We start from the raw sequence: 21059 nt of genomic DNA on the forward strand, positions 1-21059 counted from the left end.
AGAGAGACAGACAGAGAGACAGAGAGACAGACAGACAGACAGACAGACAGACAGACAGAGAGACAGAGAGACAGACAGAGAGACAGACAGACAGACAGGCAGAGAGACAGAGAGACAGACAGCTCTGTTCTGCCCCCTGCTGGACAGATGGTGGAAAACCATTTTACTGTCAGACTGTTCAGGTCTTAGTAGTAAATAATAAATTCAAAGTAATAAATAATAGTAATAAATTCAAAATGAGTTTTGTTTGAGAGTAGAATAAAGACAAGTGATAATTTTATTGCAAGTTTTATTTTTTTATTGCATTTTTTATTTTTCAAACTCACCAACAGAACATCGAGCCCAAACCAAACCAAACCAAACCAGACCAGACCAAACTAAACCAAACCAGACCAAACTAAACCAAACCAAACCATATGAACAGACTTAACTTATTAAAGTAGAAACAAAACCAAACGCTGAGAGAGTCCGCCTCAACAAACCGTCAAACTCTTTATGAAAAACATCAACATGTTGATTCTCTATCAGGCTTTTTCTGGAAGGTGACAGATTCTTGAAAAAGGCTGATTTACATAAATACAAGATGGCGCTTTTCAAATCAATTCAAAATCAGTTTATAAATCAGAACACAAGAACAAATGACTTGATTTTGGGGATTTTTTTTCCATGTGAGCGTTAATAAAACAATAATATGATCTGTGTGTTTCTGCTGTCTGATAAAAACACATTTTAACTTTTATTTCCTTCGATTTAAAGTTTCTGTGTTTTATGTGTCGACTGAAGCTGCTGAAGCTGCTGAAGCTGAAGCTGCTGAAGCTGCTGAAGCTGCTGAAGCTGAAGCTGCTGAAGCTGCTGTTTCACACAGAAACACACGACTCTTTACTTTCCTCATCAAGCAGAGGTCAATTATCAGAAGCCATTACTCATATAATTATATAATATCGTTTTTTGCTGAATTCTTAAATCATTTTAGTTAATTTCTAATTATCTATTTAACTGCTACATCACTTCATGTCGGGGAACCTTGGAGGAACTCACCGGTGGACTCTACTGAACTCTAACTCTGGTCTCACTGTAGGAAACTTCCTCACAAATCAACAGTTCCTATCTAGGGAATTATGAGGAATTTGCGGACCAGGAAAATGAAAGTGATACTGAGAAGATTTTCTTCATTCCTGAAACTCACAGACTTGTTAGAGAGCAGCGACACAGAACCTGACGGGTCCAGCAGAACCTGATGGGTCCAGTAGAAGCTGACGGGTCCAGTAGAAGCTGACGGGTCCAGCAGAACCTGACGGGTCCAGCAGAAGCTGCAGGTTGGAGATGAAACCTGAAAAAGCTGAGTCTGTTTTCAGTGTTAAACTTCCCTTCACAGCTGGTTTTCACCTTCAGTTCCAGTGCAGTTAAAGAAAGAACAGCGGGACTCCAGCTGCTCCGACCCGTCAGACGGATCCTGCGGCTCCTCCACCGTCTGGCGGTTTGATGATGTCACAGGTGACATCACACCTCCCGTTTGGTGTTGTTCCGTTAACCCCAGAGGAAGCAGACGGTCAGCGGAGGCAGGAGGGGGCGTGGCTTCACGGTCCGACCCGGCTCCGCGGCTCCGAGCTCCACGCCGAGTTCCCCTGAACGAAGACCGATCCGTTTCATTAGTTTTCTCATGTGGTCTCAACAACACACATCTGTCTTTCACTGACAAGGAAATAATGGAAAATGTATTTTAAACCACTTGGTGGAAAACGGTCCGTTAGTTTGACTCCAGTAACAGAAATCTGTTTCTCATGACAAAGAAACACGGAAACAAAAGACGTTTAAACCACAGAACCGTAAAAACTCATTTCTCTGAATGTGATCTATAATAATCCATAATCAATACGTCTGTTTCCCAGATGAGGGAAACGACACTTTAATGATGGATTTCATTTGAAAATCAGTGAAGCGACACAGTTTTGAGTCTGAAGTAGGGCTGCAACTAACGATTATTTTCATTGTCGATTAATCTGACGATTATTTTCATGTCATATTAATGTCAGAAAATGGTGAAAAATGTGGATCAGTGTTTCCCAAAGCCCAAGATGACGTCCTCAAATGTCTTGTTTTGTCCACAACCCAAAGATATTCAGTTTACTGTCATAGAGGAGGAAAGAAACCAGAAAATATTCACATTTAAGAAGCTGGAATCAGAGAATTTTGACTTATTTTTCTTAAAAAATTACTCAAACCGATTAATCGATTATCAAAATAGTTGGCGATTAAATTGACAACTAATCGACTAATTGATTAATCGTTGCAGCTCCAAGTCTCTGCAGCTGCTGTCGGTTCAACCAGAATAATGATTATTAAAAATAATAATAATAATAATAATAATGATATTATTAAGTGTGATCTTCCCTTTGGTTTTCACATTACAGCAGCTGTAGTAAAGTGACTCTGTGGCGCTTTCTCTCACGTTTAAAACGTTTATTTCACTCATGAAATCCCTGCAGGCCCCGCCCCTCCCCACAGTCCAGACTGCTGAAGTCCAGACTGCAAACAGAACCGAACGTTTCCACACAGTAAAAAACTAAAACAAGCCTTTCTGTTTGAACTCTGACTGAAAACATCGACTTCAGAAGAAGATAAAGTAACTAAACACGAGTCCCGTGAGTTCAGTTCCCCTCGTGTTCAGAAGAATAAATAAACTGCATAGAAGAAGAAGAGTGAGCGCCGGACGCCGCTCCGGCTGAGAGGCGCCGGACGTCCGGACAGAGAAACACCGACCGAGAAGACTCGCTGCACGTGTCCCGCCTGTTTTACGTGTCTCTGCGTGTGCGTTTCCCACCGGCGAGTCGTTTCACGCGTCCGTCTCCACGCGGCGGCGGCGGTCCGGGAGTCCGGCGGGAGCGAACCGGCCGCTTCCCGGGACGTCCGGGCCGGTTTCCGCACCCCGCCGTCCCTCCGCTCGCTACTCGATGGCGTCGATGCCTTTCAGGACGTGGTAGATTTCCTTGGGCAGGATCACGTATCCCTCGCCGCCCGCCGGCTCGCGGCGCGGCTCGCCGGCGGCCTTCAGCCTCTTCAGCTGCCGCTCCTGCCGCCGACATTTCTGCTGCGTCGTCTTCAGCTTCTTCCTCAGCCGCTCCAGCTGCTCCTCCAGCTGCTCGATGCGTTTCTTCTGCTGCACGGAATCCTCCACCGTGTAGTTATGGTCGCAGGAGACCGCCGCCGTGCTGTGGCCCGCCGGCGGGCCGCACGCCACCGGGCCGCAGGCCACCGTGCTGTGGCCCGCCGGCGGGCCGCACGCCACCGGGCTGTGGCCCGCCGGCGGGCCGCTGGTGACGGTCGCTGTGACGACATCGGTGTGTGCAGCGGAGGAGTCGAGGCTCTGGGTCGAGTCTGGCTGCTGCTGCTGCTGCTGCTGCTGTTGTTGTTGTTGTTGTTGTTGTTGTTGTTGCAGCAGCGCAGGCTCCTCCTCCTGGTCGGACAGCGGCAGAGCGAGCGTGAAGTCGATCTCTGACGGAAACGGATCCTCCAGGGATTCTGACTGCAAAACAAGGAAGTGGAAAACCAGCCGGTTAATATTCATGTTTAATATGTAAATTTGTTTACCAGGTCAACATGTTGCTGTTGCTGTAATAGTCATTATGTTTTTTTCCTGGTCAGATTTCACTGGAAAACATTGTTTTTAATTTGGAATGGAAAAACAGAAAGTAAAGTCTGTAGGTTTCTATTTGTAAACAGTTCAGAAAAATCCTTTAGTTTCTACTGAAGCTGCAACATGAGCAGGATGGAAACATGTTTATATTTACACCACGATGTAAAACATATAAACCACATCTGATTATATCAGTAACATGAGTTTTCAGTATTTTCAATTTTTTTGCAAAGAAACTTTTAATTAATAAAAAAAAACTGAGATGTTGTTTCTTAAGATTTGCTATGTTTGAATAAAATGAGTTTTTTATAATGTGTGAGTTAATTTATAATCAGAAGATCCTGTTCAGATCCAGTCTGATCAGTCTGCAGTGTGAGCTGGACCTAAGGCTGGGTGATATGGACCAAAGATCATATCTCTGTATTTTTAGGCTGAATGGCGATACACGATATATATCTCAGTATTTTCTAAGAAGTGGGCTAAATGTTCAGTTGTCAGTAGGGCTGGGCGATATGGACAAAATCAAATATCACAATATTTTTGACCAAATATCTCGATATCGATATTGCGACAATATTGTAGGGATGACTATTGGTGCTTTCACAAAATATTTACACAATGAGATTTTTGATAAATAATCATCAGTAATGTGGATATAATGACTAAGTGGGTAAAGGCAAATAATAGAACAGCTAGAACAGTCTGGTAAGTTCAGGAAATGACATCACTTTACTGTAATGCAGCCTTTAAAACCAGGAAAAGACACTTATGCCATATCACCATATTACCATATCCAACATCTAAGGCGATATCTAGTCTCATATCATGATATCGATATAATATCGATATATTGCCCGGCCCTATTTGGAAGGTGAAGTTGTGAGAGCCGTTAAAGGAATAGTTCACCCAAAAATGAAAACTCTGTCCTCATCTCCTCCCTCTCATGCCAGTTGAAACTCAGGTGAAGTTTGTCCATATAACACACAGGGAGGCTGCAGCACAACTCCATAGCAGCCTTCTCCAAAACAACTGAAGTCAGTGGGGACCAGTTCTTCAGAGTTCCACAAAGACCTACAGTATATTTACACCATCATTTAGTGCAAATCTGAACTACAGCTGATTGATCTGCAACAAATAATGGTGTATAGGAGCTCTAAAGAACAGGTCCCCATTGACTTCAGTTGTTTTGGAGAAGGCTGCTACCAAGCTGTGCTGCAGCCTCCCTGTGTGTTATATGGACTAACAAACTTCACCTGAGTTTCATCTGGCATGAGGGGGAGGAGATGATGACAGAGTTTTCATTTGTGGGTGAACTGTTCCTGTAAGCGTGGGCGTGTCCGGGCGTCACCTTGATGCTCAGCGTGCCGCAGCTGAACAGCGAGGGCACGGCGTTCTCCTTCAGCACCCGGTTGTTGCACTCCCTCTTGAAGCAGTCGCTGGTGAAGTGCTGGGAGCAGATGTTGCTGTATTTGGTCGGTTTGAAGTTGTTCCTCCTCATCGCAGAGATCCATTTCCCGCAGACGTCCGGCCGGGCCAGAGGAAACCTGACCACACAGAGGGGTTACTCCCAGTATCCGTTCATCTATCGGTTATTTTTTCCCGATAAAAACAAATATTCATCCGGTCTATAAAATGTCAAAATAAAAACACGAGCCCATCACAAGTCATTCTGAAAATGTCTTCCTCAGTCTGACCAGCAGCTGAAAACCCAAAGAGATGAAACAGAAGAGCAGTGAACCTGAACGTTTAGTGTTTTACTTTAGAAGATTAACACATTATCAACATCTAACTGACTAATGTTCTGTTGATCAACTTATCAATTAACTGACTAATCATTTCAGCACTGATCTGGTCACTGCTGCCTTGCTCATCAGCACATGGCAGGCTGACTTCAGGTCAGTCAGCTCCATCCAGACCTGCAGCTTTCACAGCTGATCAGCTGATCAGTGTCAACAAGTCAGTTTGTCATGTGATGTCATGCTCTGCTCAGAGGAACTGAACCTTCAACCAGCAGCCTGTCAACAGCCTGTCAGCAGCCTGTCAACAGCCTGTCAACAATCTGTCAACAGCCTGTCAACAATCTGTCAACAATCTGTCAACAGCCTGTCAGCAGCCTGTCAACAGCCTGTCAGCAATCTGTCAACAGCCTGTCAACAATCTGTCAACAATCTGTCAACAGCCTGTCAGCAGCCTGTCAACAGCCTGTCAGCAATCTGTCAACAGCCTGTCAACAGCCTGTCAACAGCCTGTCAGCAGCCTGTCAACAGCCTGTCAGCAATCTGTCAACAGCCTGTCAACAGCCCGTCAACAGTCTGTCAACAGTCTGTCAAGTCTGTCAACAGTCTGTCAACAGTCTGTCAGCAGCCTGTCAACAGCCTGTCAACAGCCTGTCAACAGCCCGTCAACAGTCTGTCAACAGCCTGTCAACAGCCTGTCAACAGCCCGTCAACAGTCTGTCAACAGTCTGTCAAGTCTGTCAGCAGCCTGTCAACAGCCTGTCAACAATCTGTCAACAGCCTGTCAACAATCTGTCAACAGTCTGTCAGCAGCCTGTCAGCAGTCTGTCAACAATCTGTCAACAGTCTGTCAGCAGCCTGTCAACAGCCTGTCAACAATCTGTCAACAGCCTGTCAGCAGTCCGTCAACAATCTGTCAACAATCTGTCAACAGCCTGTCAGCAGCCTGTCAACAGTCTGTCAACAGCCTGTCAGCAGCAGCCTGATTCCTGTCAGTCAGCGTCTGGACTCTTGTTTACATTGTTGTGAAGCACGTGAGCAAAGTCAGCGTGACTTTCTATATTTAATTAGAATAAAGTTTTTTGGTTTTTTTGCAAGACACAAAAACCATAAGAAACTGACACAACAACGGACCGCCATGCCCGGTCAGTCCAGCAGGCTAACGTTAGCTTGACAGCTAGCTAACCTCGGTACGTGCTGTTCTCTTCGGTGTGGAGAGACACTCCCACCAAACTCCATTAAAATATGAGTTTGATGCTGCCTGGCTTGTCAGTATAGATAAATACATAGCAGTACATTAGGAGACCTTTTTACGAACAGCTACGGTATTCTGGGAAATTCGGCGAATAAAGATTCAGGGAGCAACTCTTCATTTCAATAAATTATCAACTTTGTCAGTTGGTTCAGCTTGTTCACACCGCTGGCATCAGTGACTATTGGTGGACGCAGAGTGGGGATAACGGGCGAACCCGCTGTAAAAACTTTAAATGTCATTGGAATAAAGTGGTGCTTGGTGGATTATATGTGTGCCGGTTTTACCGGGGAACCTCATTAATACGTGAAAGGTCTGAAGTCAAGGTCGACCAGGTCTGTACTCCCACCGAAAAGCAATGAAACATTAAAGTGGCAGATTTTTGAATGGAGTTTGGTGCTGCGTACTGTCCACACTGGAGAACACAGCGCGTCTCGGGGCTAGACAGCTAGCTAACATAACGTAGCGGTGAGCTGAACTTACTTGTGAAATGAAATGTTTCTGTCTTTGTGGTATCTGTTTTTACATCCGTACGCAGAGCAGGACTGGACCATGGCTGCCGCCCGGAGCCTCGCGCTGCGGCCGGACACACACTTCACTGTCCGCCGCTGTTCTTCCTCCTCGCTCCGGACGCCTCGTTCATCCCTGACGAGCTTTTCCTGCGAGGAACACAATGATGTCGGAAACGGCTTCGCGTTTTAGTCACGTGACATGTGTTGTCGGCTTTGATTTGCGGCGAGTTAGCTCGGTCCCGGTCGGGCAGCAGATCCCTCCGCAGCGCCCTCGGTAGGGCGGAAGAAGCAACTCCGTCATGTTTCCATTTCCGGTGTAGTGTCAAATCTGGAGCGCCGTGGAGTATGGCTCCGCTCTGGAAACACTTCCTACAAACATTATCCAAACAAACAAACAAACAAACAAACAAACAAACATTATCCAGCGACCGCCCGGTACACACGGACCTCGGTGGAAAACATTAGCTCGCTAGCTAAGCCAATAAGTAGAGACTGTACAAGCTTAGCTAATAATGTTTTCACAGCTCGCTTATTTTAGCACGTTCAGATTTGTTTCACCTTTAATTTTCTACTTGATCGGGTCATTATTGATCTGTGTATCCACAGCTGCCTCTGTCATGTGGGAGTTGATCAGAAGGCAGTTAGCTGCTGAGCTAACGTCGCTAGCCGAGGTCCCTCTTTACTGGGCTTGTTGACTAACGTGAAGGACTTCCGGTATGGTTCATCATTATTTCACGGTGCTACAAAAATGTCCGTTACACTGTTATGTTTGCTTGGAAGGGCAACTTCACAGGTAGTAAGGACAAAAATGTACCCATAATCCACTGAGCTCTACGGAAGCTGACAAAGCTCAAACAACATTACAACCATTACAAGCTGTTCCAGATCCAGCTGTGGTTGGTAACTGTGAGCTAGATATCATGCAGTTACATGTTAGACAGACAGTGTGAATACAAAGCTAGATATCATGTTTATATTACTAACATGTAGATGTTTAGTGTTTTCAGACATGAGCAGCCTGTGTAACAACATATTAGACAAGAAGTAACACAATCAACTTTTTTTTTTGTTATTGATATTGCTGATCATGTAGTATTGTATAGTACAGTGGTTCTCAACCTTTTTCATATCAAGGACCCCTAGTTTAGTCCACATTAGAGCCACATACCCCCATTTGATGTGATTTTGTCCCTTGGACCCAAATCTGAGAATATTTTTATTGTTAGATATGATTTTGTCCAGAAGTCCATGACTATCTGTATTGTAGGGAGACAGATAACAGAGAAACTATGATCAAAACAGTCATTCTCCTACATTCTATAATTGTTCTTGTAAATGAAATAATGAAGTTTAACGCTTCATCAATTTGCTGGGGACCCCCTCGGATGCCCTCAAGGACCCCTGGTGGTCCCCGGACCCCAAGTTGAGAACCACTGGTATAGTACATGTTTTCAGAAGCGTAAACCAAATGTTTTTTTTTGTCTAGAGTTAGAATGTTTCTATAGTTATATTTTCCATACTGCTTTGGTGATATAGTTTCATACACAGAGAGGAAAATAGAAATATCTGAACTAAAATTAACTGAACTAAAAAAAATATAAAGATAGAAATGAATAAATTAATATAAACTAAGAGAATATGAAGTCAAACTGGATGAACTGTTGGTGATTCAAGAGTTTTTAAAGTTAAATAATAAGTTTATTCTCTAAATAATTATCCTAGCAACCAGTTTGTGGCTCTCTAGGACCTGCTGCTGATCAGAGTCGTCACGGTGATGTCATTTTGACCCCGGTGTCGTTTCCCTCCTCAGCACCGGCCATATACCGGTTATACCGCCTGTCGCCACTAGAGGGTCTGAGCGCTGTCACAGGTCACTATGATGAAAGTGAAACTTAAATTCCTCCAAACTCTATTAACGCATTTGTAAACGTAACAGTTTTTAATCAGAGTTTTCTAACACTGTTCAACACTCAGAGAGTTAATGTGACCGCAGGGCAGATTCTGGCACATCGCTCTTCTGTAGGCTCCCAGTGGATTGTACTGGACTCACTACTGTCACTAGGTAAGGACAATTAATTGATTAATCCTATTCATCCTAATCTGTCATATTAGTGATCAGATATTAGCGATCAGTATGTTGTTATTATGTCCATTTATCATTTAGTAGCCTAACTTGAACATGGAAGCTCTGAATATGAGCTTTTATTTTACAAAATACAAAATAACGGTATTCCCGGTGTGGGGCTGATAACACCGGTGTGGACTCCAGACCGTTTGCCACCGTGACAACACTACTGATACTGCTACGAATCACTAAAGGCTCATTTCTGCTCCCTTTACTACGAAAATAAATACGTCGGTTTCAAACGATGTAACCGTCACTGCCCTCATACTTCCATGCGTCCACTAGAGGGCAGTAGAGAGTCAAAGGTAAACAATAATAACAACCGACAATAATAATACTGCGGCCCTCTATTTCTCCCAGTAGTGAAATAGTGTTTTCTCTTCAGCCCTCCACAGAGAGGTCAGGGGTCAGACAGTTCAGATGGAAAACAGACCTCTTCTTCTTCTTCTTCAGTTTTGTTTAACGGTGGTTGATAAACAACGTAAAAGGAGCGTTACCGCCGCCCGCACTCACCGACCCGGACCTTCACATGATGTTACTTATTTTTATTTTGATGTCGGCATTACAGGGAAAATATGACATGTCTGTAGTGTTCTAATGAAACGGTACACAGGCGGCTCATGGGGGGACGTCTTGGACCAGATATTAAAACTGAAGCCTCTTCATGTCACTGTGGGTGTGTGATACAGCTGTTTTCCCGTCATCCTCGGAGCCAACTTCTCTACCCATCATGCAACAGGGGGGCGAGCGAGTCGCCGGTCAAAGCTGCGCAGGGCTTCATCTCAAACGAGCCGGATGTTTTGCTTCAGGGTTCTTCATCACCCCCGTCCATACTGTACGCTTTGTGGTCGGGGGGGGGGGGGGGGGGGGGCTATGGGAGCGTCCGGATGAGCACAGGTTCTAGGTGGAGGCGGTGACTGAGGCCTCCCTTCAGACCCTGTTCTCCTCCTGTTGAGTGACGGCTCCGGGTTCCAGATCTCAGAGAGAGAGAGAGAGAGAGAGAGAGAGAGAGAAAAAAAAAAATCCTAGTTCTGCGTTGGCTGCCTCCAAACCAACTGTCATTAAAGCGTTGGGGACAAGCTCTCCTGGATGTGATGTATTGGAGTTGTCACCAGTGAGAGGGTCAACAGAGCTGAAACACAAACACTGTGGAGGACGTTCAGACTCTGTTATTGTTATTGACATGAATGTAAAGTTTACGGAAGCCGAGAACGGCCGTGCTTGCAATTATTCTTTTTTAATGCCGTTATCTCGAGATAACGGCACCCCCCATATTGTACAGAATTCTTATTTCTCTTATTTCTATATTATTATTATTATTTTTATTATTGTTTTTATTATTTTTATTCTCATTGTTATATATTGTAGTATAATGCACATATTTTACATATTTCTTACTTTCGTATTTCTATTTTTCTTATAATTTCTTATAATTTCTCTACGCTTGTATATATTCACTTCTACAATGTGAGCAGCTGCAATGTAACCCAATTTCCCCTCGGGGATCAATAAAGTATTTCTGATTCTGATTCTGATTTATCTCGTGATCTCGAGAAAACAAAAGCCCGATTTCTCGAGATAACGAGATAATTTATCACAAGAAGACGACTTTTGTTTTCTCGAGATCACGGGATAATCATGGTGGAAATTGAGCGTCTGGTTCATTTGATCACAGCTGATTTCAGCCTTCAGATCACTGTCATGACTGTCAGGAGGATTCAGAACTGAACAGGAAGTCGAGGAATAAATGTGAAGTTTTGTTTGCTGCAGTCAGGTCATCAGAGCAGACGGTCAGAATGCATTGATACAGCGCTTTACAATGCCTGCATTCACCCATTCATGCCGGCATGGCTCCTGATCTCTGATAAAAATTATAAGAGGAAACGACATTTTGTTTTCTCGTGATAACGGGTTGATTATCTCGAGATAACAAAGCCCGTTTTCTCGATATAACGAGATAATTAACTCGTGATCTCGAGATAACGGCATTAAAAAAAATAATTCTCGGCTTCCGTAAAAGTGTCCTTGTGTTTTTTTTGGTTTATTTTTCACCCCCTTTTACTTTTTCTTCTTTGTATAATTTGCAATTTTACTTTGTATGTACTCAATATCCTAAACCTGATTATTTTACATTTAACTGGATATTGCTACTTTTATTTTTATTTCTAGGACCTGATCTCTCTGTTTTGTGCCCCTTGGAGGGAGGGACAGTAGGTGGGAGGGGGGGAGGGGGTGAAATGTAATGTAATCTGTACTATTCTGTATGCTCCTATGTATGTCATTCACCCCCTAAAAGGGAAATTTAAAAATAAAAAAAACATTTAATTACAAAAAAAGGAGTCTCCATCAGGTTGAAGGATTTGGACCTGAGACTTTGTTTGTTTCATCTCAGCTTGGTTCAGTAGAAACTTTCTGTTGGGATCCAGCAGCACTTGGTGAGCTGTCTGTCTGTTTTAGTTCAATCTGGGTTTAGTTTGAAAGTGTTTGGTTTGGTGCTGAGCAGTGTACTTTTGTACACTTTTTGTAGTACTTTTGGCAGTAACTAGTAATGTAACTAATTACTTTTTCAAATTAAAAACACAATTACAATTACTGAAATTTAAATGGGCTCGTTACTCGTTACTGGATTATCCGGTTTATGATCGTCCGACTTTACGGTGGAGCAAATGAATCAAAAGACGACCGACCTCCCTGAGACTTTATTTCTCAAAAGAGACTAGAGACAAATCTGGAGACTTTTTCTGACCATGGGAAGCAAAGTTAATGAGTTGAATCCCAAAGCGTTTGGCAATAAATTGTAGGGCTGCAACTAACGATTATTTTCGTTGTCGATTAATCTGTCGATTATTTTCTCGATTAATCGATTAGTTGTTTGGTCTATAAAATGTGAGAAAATGGTGAAAAATGTGGATCTACATTGTGGTTTCCCAAAGCCCAAGATGACGTCCTCAAATGTCTTGTTTTGTCCACAACCCAAAGATATTCAGTTTACTGTCATAGAGGAGTAAAGAAACCAGGAAATATTCACATTTAAGAAGCTGGAATCAGAGAATTTTGATGTATTTTTCTTAAAAAATGACTCAAACCGATTTATCGATTATCAAAATAGTTGGCGATTAATTTAATAGTTGACAACTAATCGATTAATCGTTGCAGCTCTAATAAATTGGTCCGGCTGATGTCGGTTTTCTCTACTTGCTTCTCTGATCCAGAGCAATCTGGGAACCCATCGTCTATCAGTCTGATGATGATCAGACTCTGGGGGCGTCGGCCAACATTTGGGGGTTTCCGGTGTAGCCGGCGGACATCCGGACCAAGACTTCCTCTTCCTGAGCCGGTCTGTTTACAGTCCGATTAGCGACTTGAGACGTGAGAACGGAGTCGAGAGACGACGTCTACGACCGGATTGTTTCACAAGTTTTTTAGGTCCAGACGACATTTCGTCTGGACCTGCTGGTCTCTCTGTATACTGTGATCTCCTCTCATGGCTTCTCCTGTCACTGCTATGCTGATGACACCCAGCTCTCCCTCTCCTCACAAACACAAACTGATGGAGCGTCTCCTCGAGTCTCGAAGTCTGTTCTCCACCTCCAGCTCCATCTTGACAGGCGGAGCTCCTGCTTCTCCCAGGGAAAGAGGAGACACTGTCCTCACACAGACCTCCATCACCATGACAACGCCACTGTGTCTCCTCTCAGATAGAGCTGCAACAATTAATTGATTAATTAATCGATGAGTTGTCAACTATTACATTAATCGCCAACTATTTTGATAATCGATTAATCGGTTTGAGTAATTTTTTAAGAAAAATAAGTCAAAATTCTCTGATTCCAGCTTCTTAAATGTGAATATTTCCTGGTTTCTTTCCTCCTCTATGACAGTAAACTGAATATCTTTGGGTTGTGGACAAAACAAGACATTTGAGGACGTCATCTTGGGCTTTGGGAAACACTGATCCACATTTTTCACCATTTTCTGACATTTTATAGATCAAACAACTAATCGACAGATTAATCGACAATGAAAATAACCGTTAGTTGCAGCCCTACTCTCAGACTGCCAAGAACCTCGGGCTGATCCTGGACCAGCAGCGGTCCTGCAGGTTCTCCCTCTGCAGCATCAGAATTCTCCCGTTCCTTGTGAGGGAAGCAGCTTCTGGCCGGGCGAGCCTCTGCCATCAGACCTTTACAGCCAATCAGAACGCTGCAGCCGTCTGCTGGTCAACCAACCAAAACTCTCTCATAAGTCCCCCGTCTTCCGGTCTCTTCACTGGCTTCCATCTCTCCTGCATCAGATTCCAGACCCTGGTCTCTCCTAAGGAGCGGAACATCAGACCGCCCCTCCCTGTCTACGATCACTGCTCAGGCTCAGACTCCGCCTCCTTCGCTCGGCTCCTCCCCCCTCGCAGGTCGCCCCGCCCCTCCGTCACTACGGGACTCAGAAGTCCTCGTCCCGGTCGACTCTTCTCCTCCCTGGAACCACAACGGAGGAACGAGCTCCGCCCCTCTGTCAGAACTGACCTATCATGTAACCATCGTCTTCCTCTTCTACTCTGAAAAATCTCTTAGTCTCAGCTGATGAAGACTGTGATGCACAGTTGGTTTCACCACTGTTGACAAAATGCACTTATTGTAAGTCACACAAAAGTGTCTGAAGAATGACGTAATGTAATGTAATATGTTATGTAATATAATGTAATGTAATGTAATATAATGTAATATTGTTATGTAATATAATGTAATGTAATATAATGTAATGTAATATAATGTAATGTTATGTAATATAATGTAATGTAATATAATATAATGTAATATAATATAATGTAATGTAATGTAATATAATGTAATGTTATGTAATATAATGTAATATTGTTATGTTATGTAATATAATGTAATGTAATATAATATAATGTAATATAATATAATGTAATGTAATGTAATATAATGTAATAGTATGTTATGTAATATAATGTAATAGTATGTAATGTAATATAATATAATGTAATGTAATGTAATATGTAATGTAATATTATGTAATGTAATGTAATATGTAATATAATATAATGTAATGTAATGTAATATGTAATGTAATATTATGTAATGTAATGTAATATTATGTAATGTAATATAATGTAATATAATGTAATATAATATAATATAATGTAATGTAATATAATGTAATATTATGTAATATTATGTAATGTAATATAATGTAATATAATGTAATATAATGTAATATAATATAATATAATATAATATTATGTAATGTAATATAATGTAATATAATGTAATGTAATGTAATGTAATATAATGTAATATAATATAATATAATATAATGTAATGTAATGTAATATAATGTAATATAATATAATATAATACAATGTAATATAATGTAATATAATGTAATATTATGTAATGTAATATAATGTAATGTAATATAATATAATACAATGTAATATTATGTAATGTAATATAATATAATGTAATATAATATAATGTAATGTAATGTAATGTAATCCCTGTGATACGAACCTGACAGCTTCCTGGTGTAGAAGCTTCCGGATGTGTAGCAGGAACTTGCTGCTGACAGAACAGACTCAGCAGAATAAAGCAGTAATCACTTTGGTTCGCTCATTATGACGAAGAGAGGCTTCATGGGAAATGTAGTTCATAAACACAGTCTAGTGCCGAAGCCTTTTTCGTCAAGTTACAGAAATGTGTTTGTGTCCTAATTCACACAAGATACATATAAACACAGTGTCATATTACAGCTGATCATTTGGTCTTTTTCTCCAACACATTCCTGTCAATAATCATATTGTCATGTTGGAGTTGAGTTTGTAAACAAATAAACCGATGTGATAAATAATAATAATACACTAACTTTACCTTTAAAAGGCTCAAATCTCTGTCTCTAAACATTTTCTGAATTCTCAGGATTTATTTCCACAGATTTGTATTTTATCGTCCACACAATGTGAATCTCTCATTAAATCTGTGGGAGAGACCGGTTCTGTAAGTAAGTCAAATAAACTTTATTAACAAAGCGCTTTTAACAAAACGTGTTTGTCCTGAAGTGCTTTACTGAGCAACAAAGGTCTGAAGTACAGCTGGAACCAGACGGGACCAATCACAGATATGAAGATGTGATGATGACAGCTTGTGTTTACAAACTAAAGCTTTTCCCCCGCATGGTACCGGCTCCGCCCGCCTAGACTCGCTTTTGGTGGCACCACACCTGGTTTTCCACTGCAGATCGTAGCCCCCTCAGTGTGACCCCCCCCCACCCCCACAACCGGTCGTCATAGCGATGCCGTGACACCGTGTGAAACTGCCGTGATGTCATCTTTAACGCGACACACACAGCAACAACAGAGGATATGGAAGGGAAGGAGTTCTTGATTCTCGGTGTGTGGAGAGACAGATTTTATTTGAGAAGAGGCTGAAGGCAGCGAGACAGCAGGCTGCTCTGAGAGGGTAAGCTAACCGCTAACCTGCTAGCTAACGTTAGCATATATGTCCCGTGTCGCGCAGTGATGACGATTCTCTCTGACCAATCAGCAGTCTGCAGTGTTTTCACGTCTCCTTTTGGTTTCGCCTCAGCTCGCCTGGAACCTCGAAGGTGCTGCCAAAAAAAGTCCCAGGTACCAGGTGACCAGTGCCTGGGACCTGGGACTCGGCCAGAGGAAAACCAAAAAAGGCGAGTAGAGTAGAGTGGAGTGCAGTGGAGTAGAGTGCAGTGGAGTGGAGTAGAGTGCAGTGGAGCCGGCACCATGTGGTGGAAAAGCAGCTTTAGTGTTGAGAGTTGAGCTGGAGGACCGAGGCAGAGAGACCATCAGCTGTTCGCTCTGTTAAACTACATGAGGAGGAAGTTTCCTGTGAAGCCCAGTGATGACACACAGGAGGGAAACCTGAAGGACCGGAAACAGAAACATTCTTTACAGTATTTCTCCTCGTCAGCGAACCACATTTGTCTGTTAATGTTTACAAAAATGACAAATTAGATGAAATAATTTTAAGTGCAAAACTTAAACTGCATTCTGGATTTAGGAGGAAAGCTCAGAAACAAAGAAACTCAGGAAAAATTCCCTTAAAGTAAAACAAACAAATGACCCATTCTCAAACTACATAATGTACAAGGTTTGTATCCGAATTCATTGGCTGCTGACTTTATCCTGGAGCCAATCAAACGAGGCCTAGACTATGATGTCATCACACAGAAAAATCTCATTCTTTGGACCAGAATCCTTTTCCAGCTCTTATTCAAAGACTGAGGAAACGGAACACTACAACAACATGTAACCACGGTAACCGGTGTGTTCTGGAACACCAGTCCCATGTAACCACGGTAACCGCTGTGTTCTGGAACACCAGTCCCATGTAACCACGGTAACCGCTGACCTCCTCAGAGCTTCAGATAAAGGAGCAGAAGAAGAAGGAGGGAGCAGGAGGCTGGTTGTCCGTCTTCACAGCAGCAGCTCAGTTTCACATCCGAGTCAAACATCTTCACAAAGATAAAAGATCGGCTGCAGCTTCCTCTCCTCTGCCTCCAGTCTCCTGGTTAAATGACTTTTGTCCTTCAAAATGAAAACACTAAATGTTGAATTTATTGATCAGTATCAGTGTTTTATCTGGAGCTTCCCAGCAGACTGAAACACTGAAATATCAAACTTCCTCATCAGGATTTATTCTCTGCATCCATCAGTCTGTCAGATGATTGGCTGAAGCAACAGCGCCTCCTTTACTTTGTAAATAAACCACAGAAGAAGCCGGCGGCGCTGTGAGGAGATCTGTGAAGCTCCGCCTCCGATCCTCTGAAACACAAACTGAGAAACAAACAGAGAAACTCTTTGATCCTCAGAGCTGAGAGACCAGCAGCAGGTGATGCTTCTGGGCTGTGTGTGTGTGTGTGTGTGTGTGTGTGTGTGTGTGTGTCTGTGTGTGTGTGTGTGTGTGTGTCTGTGTCTGTGTGTGTGTGTGTGTGTGTGTCTGTGTGTGTGTGTGTGTGTGTCTGTGTGTGTGTCTGTGTGTGTCTGTGTGTGTGTCTGTGTGTGTGTGTGTGTGTGTCTGTGTCTGTCTGTCTGTCTGTCTGTCTGTCTGTGTGTGTGTGTGTGTGTGTCTGTGTGTGTGTGTGTGTGTGTCTGTGTGTGTGTGTGTGTGTCTGTGTGTGTGTGTGTGTGTCTGTGTGTGTGTGTGTGTGTGTGTGTGTGTGTGTGTTCAACACTGTGAGGAGTGCTTCATCCAAAACTGCAGAGTCTGTTCTCCGTCCTGATGGCCAATCACAGCAGCTGCTTTCACTGATCACTTCCTGAGTATTGATCAGTGATCGGACTGATCGGACCGCGTCTTGACACGGAGATGAGCTTCGTTCCGTGAACGACGCCACAAACGCTGTTGCCACGGTAACGTCCGACAGCGTCCGACAGTCTCTCGCTGCCAAAACCTCGTAACTCCGGTTTTGGTGATTTTCATGTTTTTAACTTGAATTTAAGAATTCCAGAAGATGAAACAAACCGAACAAACAAAGAGTTCTTTGTCTTTAAGTTTAAAACCAAACAGCTGTTAGTTTTCTGAAGTCGACAGTTTGCTGCCGGAAACTTCTTTTCTTTACATTCAACTTCCTCCTCCAGCTCCTCGCCTCCTTCCCTCTCCTCCTCGCCTCCTTCCCTCTCCTCCTCGCCTCCTTCCCTCTCCTCCTCCTCCTCCTCCTCTTTGGGAACGTCACCGTGTGGCTCTACTTCCTCTTCCTCTTCACCTCCACCTCCTCCTCCTCCTCCTCCTCCTCCTCCTCCTCCTCCTCTCCTTCCTCCCCTCCGGCAGCTTCCTTGTTGCCGCCGTTCTCTCCTCCTCCGTCTTCCTCCCCTTCTCCGTCCTTCGACTCTTCCTCGTCCGTCGGATCCTGCAGACACAGAGACACTAAAACTCTTAAAATCACAACTCACACACATTCACACAGTGTATGTGAGGGAAAAAACGTGTTTCCATGGCGATGTGTCTGAACAGTTTGGTACAAAACAACATTCATATTTTGACAATTTTGACACCAATTCTGACTAAGATTTGTCTCAAAATACTGATCGGTTGAGATTATAATTTTTAATAGTTGATTGATCGTTTCAGTCATTTATCAGTAAAAACACCAAACATTTGCTGGTTGCAGCATGTTAAGATTTTCTCAGTTTCATCTCTTTATTAACTGAAACCTGAACAATCACTTTGGACTCTGAACTAGGGCTGAACGATTTTGAAAAAATATCTAATTGTGATTATTTTGACTGATATTGCAATTGCGATATGATTTGTGATATTAGAGGTAATGATAATTTTTACATCATTATTCTCATTTTCATTGAAAAACGTATTAAAATGATTATGGTGTGATTTTTGCGGGGATCTGTACCAAACAAAGATGTTTTCTTCAGTCTGTAGAATATGATGTGTAGGCCAGGACATCTCTGCAGCACCACGATATTTACTTTAAAATGATATTTTGACACATTTCACCTTTAACAAATATTGCGCCTCCTGTGATTTGAAAATTGCAGTAGGCCATATTGCAATTTCAATAAAATTTCGATTCATTGTTCAGCCCTAAACTGAACTGTGATGAACATCTGGCATTATTTTACACATTTCACAGACCGAATGATGAATCCAAAACCTAATTGATAGATGAATCGATAATGAAAATGATCGTTAGTTGCAGCTCTAATGACACTGAAGGCAGAAACCTCCAGAGCAACACGCTGCAGTGACAAGCTGCTTGTTTACAATATGAAGAGATGAACTGTCAGATTCAGAAGATTTATAGTCTGTCAATTCATAAAAAAAAGACATAGGAGACATACAAAGCCTGTTTATCTAAGTCTGGACTGATGTGCAGCAGGTTTGAGTCCAGCAGTCTGCAGGTTTTCAACTCATCACCAAAGCTTCTTCTTCTACTGTTTCGTGCTGTGTGGATGAAGCCTGCAGACTGCTGGAGGAGCAGAAGAAGAAGAAGGAGCGGACCTTGATCCTGCGCCTCCTGTTGGGGACCCGGGACTTGATCCTCCGGGACAGCGCCAGCAGCTTGTTGTGTCTCTGCTTCCTCTTGGCCGCCGTCTCCTTCTTCTCCTCCTCCCGCTTCGCCCTCTGCTCCCGGTCCGCGTCCGAGTCGGACTCCTGCTTCTGCAGCCGGCTGCGCTTCTTCGGCGGCGCCTTCCTCTTCAGGCTCTTCTTCTCCTCCTCCTCCTCGCTGTCCTCCCCGCTGCTGGACGAGCTGTCGTCGCCCAGGAAGGAGCGCTTCTTGCGGGTCACGGAGCGGCTGTCGTCGCTGGAGGAGCCGGAGCTCCGGTCGTCGCTGTCCGCCGAGCTGCGGAAGTCGGACTGCGAGCCGGAGGAGGAGGAGGAGGAGGAGAAGGAGCCTTCATCACTGTCGTCCAGGATGGAGGCGGGCAGCCCGATCTGCCGCCGCTTCGAGGCGGCCGCTTTGGTCTTCCGCATCGACGCGAACACTTTCCTCTTGTATAAACTTTCCATTTTTGCGGTTTGCGGTCAATGACATTAAATTGAAACGAAGAAGAGCGTCAGACATAAACAAGCTGCGGCCGCAGGACGGCTCGCGCTCACCTGAGCTGCAGACACGACAGCGGCGGATTTACGTTACAAAACAAACATGTCGTCGGTGTTGATCTCGTGCAGCTCGGTGTTCGGTCTGTCTGCAGAAACAACCGACGGCTTAGAAACAAAACACTACGCAGGGCTTCATGTCGGCAGCTAGCTGCTAGCTGCCTGCTAGCTACGGGTTATTGTTGTGCCTCCCACTTCCGCTCCCGCTTCTTCGTCGCTGCCAGTAAATACAGCAGAGCGCGACACAGCGCCGCCTGCGGAGGACAGGCGACACTGCCGGTGCTGCGGGGAAACCGAGTCGGTAAGAAAAATCAGAATCAGAATCAAAATATAATCTAAATAAGAACAGTGCAGACAGACAGAGGATATTAAACTATGGAAGCCCATGAGCTTCCATATTTGAACAGTACAACTCACGACAGAAAATATTTCAAGAGTGTTTACAGTCATACTGGAAATAAACACATGTAAAAAAAAAAGAGTTATAGCATTATGAGAGTGTGAAATCATAGCAGTCAAACGTGCTGAGAAGATAAATAAAAAATATATTAGATATGAAAATATACTCAAAATGTATGCAATATGAAGCACATGAGAAATATTTTTTCAGAAATCAACATAAGTATTGATAAGTGCTAAATAGTTTATTTATATTATTATTATTATTTTTATTTCTTGACCTATAGATGTGACATGAAGCTGAAACAATCTGATGAGAAAATTGTTTTACCTGCATGGAGAGAAAAGGCCATTTTTCATAATTTATTTATAGTTTTAGCGAGTCTTTCATTTGGGTTTCTGAGTTTTCCTGACAGACAGAACTGACTCACAGTAAAGTCACATGTGACTTCAAAGCACATGTGCTCTCTGGACACATGTTGGTTTTCACATGTGAATATTTTTTCTCACTTTGCATTCTGTCATCACCTGACAGTTTTTACTTCAGATGTATTCAATTTGTAGATAGTGTTTTTTTTCTCCACATTCTCACCTGTCATCAGATCTGGTTTAGTCAATATTTGCTTCACATGTGAAAACTTCGTTCCACACGCAGAGACAATTCACAGGTGAAAATGTCAATGGGCAAATTCCACATGTGAAACCCAACATGTGTCCAAAGGCACATGTGCTTTGAATTCACATGTGGAGTTTCACATTTCTATCTGAACTTACTGCCTAAAAATATGAACATA

At 43.0% G+C, this 21059-nt stretch overlaps 2 protein-coding genes across 2 annotated transcripts; both read right to left on the reverse strand.

The window, feature by feature from the left end:
- Nucleotides 1–318: 318 nt before the first annotated feature.
- On the reverse strand, nt 319–7264 carry thap1 (THAP domain containing, apoptosis associated protein 1). The gene is made up of 3 exons (XM_071536361.1): nt 7106–7264; nt 4983–5178; nt 319–3523 (listed from the first exon to the last, which is right to left on the reverse strand). The coding sequence occupies exons 1-3, from the start codon at nt 7174–7176 to the stop codon at nt 2945–2947; spliced, it is 846 nt and encodes a 281-aa protein (XP_071392462.1). The 5' UTR covers nt 7177–7264; the 3' UTR covers nt 319–2944.
- Nucleotides 7265–17371: 10107 nt separating this feature from the next.
- Nucleotides 17372–20025, reverse strand: LOC139658278 (myb-like protein V). The gene is made up of 2 exons (XM_071536362.1): nt 19267–20025; nt 17372–18157 (listed from the first exon to the last, which is right to left on the reverse strand). The coding sequence occupies exons 1-2, from the start codon at nt 19774–19776 to the stop codon at nt 17993–17995; spliced, it is 675 nt and encodes a 224-aa protein (XP_071392463.1). The 5' UTR covers nt 19777–20025; the 3' UTR covers nt 17372–17992.
- Between the last annotated feature and the right edge of the window lie 1034 nt (nt 20026–21059).

The sequence above is a fragment of the Centroberyx affinis genome, unplaced genomic scaffold, assembly GCF_046629955.1.
Source record: "Centroberyx affinis isolate AG114_WGS23_722 - 3 ecotype Tasmania unplaced genomic scaffold, CSIRO-AGI_Caff_v1 ptg002863l_1, whole genome shotgun sequence".
NCBI lineage: Eukaryota > Metazoa > Chordata > Actinopteri > Beryciformes > Berycidae > Centroberyx > Centroberyx affinis.